At 35.5% G+C, this 9,369-nt stretch overlaps 1 protein-coding gene across 2 annotated transcripts in view; it reads right to left on the reverse strand.

Moving 5' to 3' along the window:
• Positions 1–6,577, reverse strand: part of Ttd14 (TRPL translocation defect 14) — a 215,909-nt gene extending 209,332 nt beyond the window's left edge. The window contains exon 1 of one of the 2 annotated variants that reach the window (XM_068388444.1): positions 6,428–6,577. In XM_068388444.1, the coding sequence (XP_068244545.1) occupies positions 6,428–6,497 (70 nt within the window). In that variant the 5' untranslated portion in view covers positions 6,498–6,577. The remainder of the gene's footprint in view (positions 1–6,427) is intronic. The other variant, XM_068388443.1, reaches the window with a different exon arrangement.
• Between the last annotated feature and the right edge of the window lie 2,792 nt (positions 6,578–9,369).

The following is a 9,369-nucleotide window of genomic DNA, read 5'->3' on the forward strand; positions in this document are numbered from 1 at the left end:
TACGTGAGTGCTCTAATGACAATAACCATCAACGCCCAATACATTGGTTATGGGGGGTTTAAAAATTTCTAGATAATGTTGAGCTGATAAAAGTGTAGAGAAATTCTGGGTGAGTAATTTTAAGGTTTTTGCAACTTGCAAAGAGATGAAAGTTGTGCGTCAATATGAACAAGAGTAAGCAACTACAATTTAGATGGAAACCAAGATAGAGCAATGAATGGCAATATGGCCAGAGGAAGAACAGAAGTGGTTGGTTTAAGCCAATAAGGTGAGCTGAATTCACAAATCAACTGTTCTTTAAAGAAGATATACCAAGCTCAAAATGCCCCCGTATTTTATAAATTTAACTATATCAAAACACACTATCTACTCTACCCGGAATGTTTCAACGGTTATTCTAATGGGAACACCCCCATAATATCAAAATCGGTAGCCATACCCTGGTGAGAGGGGGCCAATACACTCAAAAACCACAATCTCCTGCAATTTGTCGAAACTTCCGTGTGTGCATATCGCGTACACTAGTAATAGATCTTGATAATACTGTTTGTGCTGTTTGCCAATAAGCACAACAAAATCAAATAACACACTCCTAAACGATAGTGAACACGGTGCTTAAAATATAGTCTTAAACACCCATAATGCACCAAACTGTCAACTTCGCCAAGAAATTTTCACAAAATGTCAACTTCGCCAAGAAATGTTCACACTTGCTCATTGGACTCGGAATGTCCCGATGAGCCATGGTACCCTTTCAAAGGCTCAAATTCCAGACTCCGGAATTCACTACCTCCTTCAGTAATCCCCAATTCATTTAATCTTTCATGAAACCTTTACCAGAGCTAAGTTACTGAATTATGATACAAAATAGACCAAGACTATAGCGGAAGATGATAAAATCAACGGTTAAATACGTGCATTACTATGTCAAATATTGTGAGGCAGAATCTTTCCTTACGTATGAGAATTGAAACCAAGTTGCACTAAAAATTTGATATGTGCTTTAGGTTGCTATAAACAGCGAATAATTATAACAAATAAAATAGTAACACTTACAGCAGAAATTTAAATTTTGCCATTAACAGTTTACTGTATAAGGAAGAACGGAGAGAGAGAGAGAGAGAGAGAGAGAGAGAGAGAGAGAGAGAGAGAGAGAGAGAGAGAGAGAGAGAGAGAGAGTGTGTGTTCTGCTTGATCTAATGCCACTGTACGCAACGTAATTGAAAACAACCCCAATTGTGTAAATATTATTGATTGTATACTGTAATCGTCTGACTTTATAGTGTATCGTCTGTCGGGTTGTTCAAAGGAGTCGGGCGTCAACATAATTGATAGTTACACTTCGAATAAAATGGTCAATTTCCCTTTCCAAGAAAAAAAAATCTCTGCAATTAAAACCACCATTGGCAGGAATACGGACAAAAGAACAGAAGCTCCTAGTAATTAAAAACGCGATATCTCTGAGGCGATCAAGAAGTAGGGACATATAACAATAAACTAGTGAGAACGTTCAATGAAAGGGAAGACCGACTTATTATTTTATAGCGAAATCAGCCGACGTAAATCTCTGACTTCGCGGAAAGATATCAAGCCTTCAATACCACGTGGCGATTGCATCATGGTTATATTTGGACTGCAGTGATAACTTACCATGTTCTCTCACTCTCTCTCTCTCTCTCTCTCTCTCTCTCTCAATACAGTTTTCTCAACTGTTAGATAATATAAGGATTTGGGATTATTAACAAGCACGTTTTATTGCGACGAATTGATAAAACCAGAGTTGACGACTGTAGCTAACCTTGAAGATTAGGAGTCATAGTTTTCCGCTTACAAAACGAGATCTGGATGTGTAAACTAAGGTAATCGGTTCATATATTTGTGTTTAGACTTATTTAAACTCAAGCTACCGATTACAAAATCATACTGCTAAAACAAGAGCTGATGAATTTAAAAAGTTCAGTAACAGAGTTAACGAATGAGGGCATATTTATTGCCTCTACTCTACAGCGTCTATTTTTATAATCAAATACTTATAGAAATGACATCACTGGAGACCAGTAATGCTAATATTTAAGGGCATGGAAAGCCCACACCGACATCAAATTGAAGAAGGCTGTTATAAAGCGTACCGACTACTCGGGAAACCTCACGGTTGGCCAACAGCTTAGGAGGATTAAAAGGTTGGCTATGAGCCACACTTGCACACACACGGGTGCAAATAGACGAACGCACAAACTGCAGATCACCATGCGAATGTTCATTGCACGTGTCAAGCAGGGACATTTTCTCTCTCTCTCTCTCTCTCTCTCTCTCTCTCTCTCTCTCTCTCCAAAACTCACTTCAAAACCCCGCCAGTGTCCAACAACATTGGCCGGCTATTGCGAAGCTTCAAGGAAAAACCAAGAGAGAGAGAGAGAGAGAGAGAGAGAGAGAGAGAGAGAGAGAGAGAGAGAGAGAGAGAGAGAGAGAGAGAGTCCTCTGAGATCCCATTACCATATGCACATCCACGAATAAGACGTCCACTGCACACGCAATAATAGACGGACATGCTCTGAAAATAAACTCGCGTCTGATGACTCACTTCAACAGGGAAAAGGGAACATTGAATTTATTATACAAATCCTGACTTCCGTAGAGAGAGAGAGAGAGAGAGAGAGAGAGAGAGAGAGAGAGAGAGAGAGAGAGAGAAGCATTTTAAGAAAAATCCTTAACATGAATTTCACTCTTTTGTAAGCCTTCATTTTCAACTTTGATATCAATGGCATAAACATCAATATCCTCAGTGTATTAAGTATTTAGTCGCGTTTGTATTGTTACAATTATAATTTCGTTCTTGATCATTTATTATATTAGTTTATATTATTCGTACAGATATGCATATTAGCTTGTTATATATATATATATATATATATATATATATATATATATATATATATATATATATATATATATATATATATATAGGCCTATCCTACGCCTGTTGACACAGCCTCGGTTAGATTTCACCAGTCGTCTCTATCTCAAGCTTTTAAATCAATACTTCTCCCTTCATCATCTCCTACTAAACGTTTCTTAGTCCTCAGCCTCGTAGGCCTGGGTCTTCCAACACTTCTAGTGCCTTGTGTAGCCCGGTGGAAAGTTTGACGAACCAACCTCTCTCGGGGAGTGCGATGAGCATGCCCAAACCATCTCCATCTGCCCCTCATCACGAACTCATCCACACAATCTCTCTTTTAGTTTCATTTCTAAGCCTATCCTCCCATTTAACTCCCTCTACTAAATCTATTAGAGATTGTTTCATTGTCATACCACGACTCATGTGATTTTTTTTTAATCTTTTATTAAACTCCAATTCTAAAGACTCTGTATTAGAGATCATAGTTCCTAAATATTTAAATGATTTCACCTCATTAAGCATTTCTCCTTCAAAGGATATTTCATCTTCCCTTCTCATCATATCCGTCTTTCTTCTATTTATCTCAGCCCAATCTCGTGTGATATTACATGCATTCTGGTAAGCAAGCATAGCAGATCCTATGGCTTTTTGCTAATAATGATAGCGTCATCAGCATACTCTGTCTGCTAATTTCCTGTTACCAATCCAGTCCAACCCTTCTCCACCATCCCCCAAATGTTCTATGCATTACAAAATCCATAGGGAGGATAAACTACATAGGTGATAGTACATTCCCTTGGAGTACTCCACTGTTCATTGTTAATTCATTTGATAGGACTCCATTAACATTTACTTTGCACTTACTACGCTCATGGCATCAAATTTTCATATTTAAGAATAACTCCATAATAACGCAGGACTCTCACCAAAATTGGGCTGTGCACACTATCAAAGGATTTTTCATAGTCCACAAATGACATAAAAAATGAATTTCTATATTCTACACATTGCTGTATACCATGGCTTAAAAAGGAAATTTGGTCAGTGAAATTTTTACCCTCTTCGAAATACTGCTTGTTCATCTCGCAGCTTTTCATCAATCTCTCTCTCTCTAGCCTTTTTAGAATGAGTATGCTAAATATTTTAATGACAACTGACGTAAGTGTGATTATTGCAATCAGTCAGATCTTTTGCCATTTTCACCAACACTCCTAGCTCCCATTTATACAGTAATATAATATAATATAATATAATATATATATATATATATATATATATATATATATATATATATATATGTGTGTGTGTGTGTGTGTGTGTGTGTGTGTGTCACAGAGTGCATAGAAGTAATTTTTAAAAATTCAGAATGGGAAACTGTAGGAATTAACATTTACGGGGAATGTCTTAACAACCTGAGATTTGCAAAGGGCAATTCTATTCAGTGATTCATGGAGAGAGAAAAAAATGAACAGAGAAAGCAGAAATGTAAGACTGAAAATTAATATGAGTAAAACTAAGATATAGTTTAATAAAAATGTAGATAACAAATATGGGTTATGGACGAACCTCTAGAGATTCTTAATGAATATACGTACTTAGGGAAGACAGTGTTTCCCCAGGACATGAGACCAAAATTTAAAAAGGATAAGCATGGGATGGAGAGCTTTTAGTAAACAAAATGAGACTATGAAAAGTAAAATTACGCTTTCTCTACAAAAAAGTATTTCATTAGATGGTCCTACCAGTATAAAGTTATGTATCAGAAACTTGGAGCTCTATTAAATCCTGAGAATATAAGCTAGTTATAACCCAAAGAGCAATGGAAAGAATAATAATGAGAATAACATTAGGACAGAAAAAAAAAGAGCAACAGTGATACGAGAGCAAACTAAAGTAGATGATATTCTAACATTTAAGAATAAGAAATGGACATGGGGAGAACATGTAATGAGCATGACGGATAATAGATGTACAAAAAGAAGAGCAGAATAACTATAGATTGCAAAAGTAGCAAGGGAAGGAAGAGAAGACAATGGATTAACGAGGTAAGAAAATCTGAGGGAATGAAGTGGCATGGAAAGGCTATAAACAGACGGGAGTGGAGGGGCATTGTATGAGACAATTGTCCTCCAGAGGACTAAGTTCAACTAACTAAGGCTGAAGATGATTTGTCTCAAAGTGTACTGGTAGTACTCTCAAGTCTCAGGCGAGTGGACCCTGACTGTGTGTGGCGGGTTAGGGCCGCCAAGTTTAAACCCCTTTGTGAGAATGTTTGTTGACCCAAACAGTGAAATATGTCCCCCAGCGGGTAGCAACACGGGCTTTGTATTCTAAAACAACACGGGTTTTGTATTCTAAGGAGAAGTCGATACGATATTTAAGAGATATTTGAGGATTAATAATTAAGGTTAAAAACTCTGAATTATTGACGTCGCGCACATATGAATGGGGTACCACATATACACACTATTTACATACATACACATTATATATATATATATATATATATATATATATATATATATATATATATATATATATATATATATATATATATATACGAAAGCTTGAGAAATCTGGTTAATTCGTTGAATAATAAGCTTTGTTTTACGAACCGGTCTGCCAAATGTTTTCAATTTCTACAAGGGAAGGTAATCACACAAGTTATGATTAAAATACGGCTTCATTGACACTTAACATTCTTAGCCCTTATCGTTGCATGTATCCCTTATCAATATAAATAAATATTAGCCCTTATCGTTGCATGTATCCCTTATCAATATAAATAAATAAATAAATAAATAAATATATATATATATATATATATATATATATATATATATATATATTCACGTCACCAAATACGTTTATTGAAAACTTTAACACCATTGTGATACTTATAAAAAAAAAATTTAAAATTACAGGTAAACAAATGCATTAGACATAAGTGGAAAAAAACAACAAAATAATGGTTTATTTCAAAGGATTCTTTTGAAACAACCCCAGTACACTGAATGCATAAAATGCCAAAAGCCCAACACAAGTATTAACAGCTTGCAATATCCCCTCTCAACTCCTAACGATCTCAAGCTCAGGACGAAATCATTGACATCAAACAAATAACAAACAAACCCAAGTGTTGATTGAACACAGAACAAACAGATTTGTTGCCTTTGACAACCAACGCACCAGGCGTTAAACGTCGTTAAAATGCGCGTGTGAAACATCCCCGCCACGACCTCGCACGGAAAAGGTAGCACCATTTAACGTGGCCGCTTTGTCTCTCCGCTGGGCGGGTGTTTTCGTTGCACATATCCGGCGCTATTCGTCGCACAGGCATTTCGAAAATAAATTAAAATATGTCTAATTTACGATGGATTGTCACTTAATCTCTGTCGTCTCAGAATATCGTGATTTCGTCATTACCTGCTACGAGAAGCGTTCGGTCCTCATCAGATTAGGACAACACAAACGGACAGTGGCACAGTATGTAAACGTTACAAATTACTTCGAATGGGAACTATTACTCACCTCCGGTAAGCACTAATTTGTACACCCTTTTACCAGGGTTGTGGTGACCATTCATGGTTGAGTGGGCCATGGTGACCGATGCGGCTGGAAGAACGGCTTCTTCACAACTTGACGTCCATGTTATGACTGGCGCACATAAAAGGCTCAGCTGTCTTTGCTCGTCCGAAACTATCGTACAGCGACGATTTAATTGTTGAACTTAATTTTAACTTCTTTGTGTTATACCGCGTTTTATCCTATGATATAATATGATGAAGTCAATAGATTAGACATTATAATTTTGTCTATTTGCTTTAATACAGATTGGCTGAATCATAAAGCAAATAAATAAGGCAAGTTTGTGGGCAAATATCATCGTGCCCACCATGATCATCACAATGTAAACAAAGCAGGCAGTGTGTACTCTGAATATCTAAGAATGCGTCTGACAAAGCAAGTATCATAGGTCCTGTATGGTATATGTAGTCTATAGTATTATAGCCACGAAAGAAAAGTAAAATACTTGTCTAGATTTAGTACTGGCGTCTTATTAGTTCGTCGATGTCACGAATAAGATGTAGGCTAAGTAGCCTACTAACTCCAATCAAGTATACTTGTCCTTTCATTCTAAATAACCACAAACTTGAAAGATGTAGTTGAAATCTTTCAGCATTCATATGATAGTTCGCGTGAACCAAAAGTATTTTCATGGTAACAACGTTTTTAACATTCAATTCTAAAACGAAACAGCGATAGAAATAAAACAATGGTACAAACTAATCTTCGCCAAAATATTTGCATAGACCAACTAATAGCCTTTCCTTGAACTATTCCAGTTCTTTGCTCTTTTTTTAGTTTGAATTCATAATATTGTTATTGTATAAGGCAATACGATAAATTGCGTTTATATGATCTTGCATTAATGACAGTTAATAGATTTAAAATCGTTAAAGATCTTCTAAAACATTAGGAGTAGGCTATTTGTTCAGTATAAGACGTCGTGTGATCTTCCCTCTGTCCAGTTTTGACGGCTTTAGTTCGGCCTAACCTTTTTGTTTATTTGGAATTCTAATCTCATAGACGGGTTGTTTCGTCTATTGTTTTCCTGAAAAAAAAAAAGAAATGATTAGATAAATAGAAGAAATTTGTATTAGGTAGATGTAAATAAAGGAAATATCCTTATGATATACGATTTATGGGATAAGTCAGATCTCAAAAAAAGGGAATTAATGCTGCTGCTCTAGCACTTTCCAAAAGGGTTCTGTAGTTGATCTTCAATCTCTCTTTTCATCAGTTTATGATGTTATGGAACGACATTATTTTCTTATATTCTATTTCTAATAGACACTGGCCATATTACTGCATCCACTATGGTGCCCCAGTATGGAGTACTTGATTGTTGTTCATACATATTTCATATTATTCTATATTGTAGGTTTTCTAGATCGAGCAACTTCTTTGGCTTCCAGGTTCCTCGTTATTCACTATATAACATTATGATTGTGGGCACACAGCTAGAAGCATCGAACTTTTCGGTTCAAAGCATTCCAATTTTCAAAATGCTTATTGTCATTATTTACCTCCTGCACCTACAACACAACTTGCATAATTTTATTCTTATTTTCCACTGTCTTATTACTTAAACATCTGGCAACTTCTTTGGTTAGCGATTCTAATGTCCTCAATTCTATGCCAATGCTTCTAAATTTCCTTAATTCTCAACATCTAAAAGTCATTCATGTTCCTATGATTATCTATTTCTTACTTGAGTTTTTGCTTTCTATACATTCTTACTTCTTCAATTTCAAAAACACATTTTTTGGCATATTTTTTAAGAATTTTTCCTGAGTATTCCCAATATGATTCCCTCATATAGTCTTCCACTGTTAACTTAACTAATCGTTTATCATCTGATGTAATTGTGCTATGAAATAGCATCACCCTTTTATATTCAATTCTATTCTCAATTGACTATATTCGTTTCTGCTATTAATACCAAAATAAGGCATAGTTGCAACTTGTCCAAACAATCCTTTAAAAGCTCTGTAGTGAATTCCCTCTAACTCTTTCCTATCCCTTTCTTATATAACACTTAACGTCCTAACATTTGCATACAATGTAGTTATCACCACTGTTTCATACATCTGTATTCTCTCCGGGAATGCAAATTCTCCTTCTCTATTAATGTGTCTATACGTCCTCGCTTCTTGCATTGTATATTTTATTTTGCTTTCCTTTTACTTATGCTAAGTGGTCTCCTCCTTCCTAAGTATATATATTCGTTAACTGCTTCCTTCCAATTCTAACACCCTGTTAACCTTTCTAATTTATTTTTGTCCTTTTTTCAAACTGCGGCAGTTGCTTATGGTTTTTTCTACTTTGTATCTGTTATTACTAGGTAACATATCATCAACAAATGTCAGGGATTCAATTCTGTTGTTTCTGATAATGATTATTGTGGTCCCGCGCATAGTATTGACTTTATCTGTAACAAATGCGTATAATTTTGAGCAAAAAAAAAAAAAAATTCCCATTTCTTACATTTTCTTCTATCCTAATTTCTTCAGTATATCCGACAGGACTCTTAATCATCGCTTTACTTTTCTCATTTAATTTGCATATCATCTTGGCATGATCTTCACTTTCCAATTTACTCAGTTCTTTGATACAGTCTTTCATAGTTTATCAAAACATTTAATAGCCTCCCTAAGTAATTCTTATAATCAATAACAGTATTTATGTTAAAAGATGGTCTGCTGTAGATCTACCCCCTATCCCTCAACTCTGAAATCAGCTAATATTATCATTATTCTCCTCCTTAATTTTTATTAATCAGGGGAAAAGAGAGTAAGTAGCGAGGAGGAAATTTGAGAGACAAGAAACTATAGAGAAAAGTTGCTGTGGAATAGAAAGGTACGAGATTCAGCTAGCTGATATGTGAAAGGTGCTTAGAACGATTTTTT

This window comes from Palaemon carinicauda, chromosome 15, assembly GCF_036898095.1.
Source record: "Palaemon carinicauda isolate YSFRI2023 chromosome 15, ASM3689809v2, whole genome shotgun sequence".
In the NCBI taxonomy this organism is placed as follows: domain Eukaryota; kingdom Metazoa; phylum Arthropoda; class Malacostraca; order Decapoda; family Palaemonidae; genus Palaemon; species Palaemon carinicauda.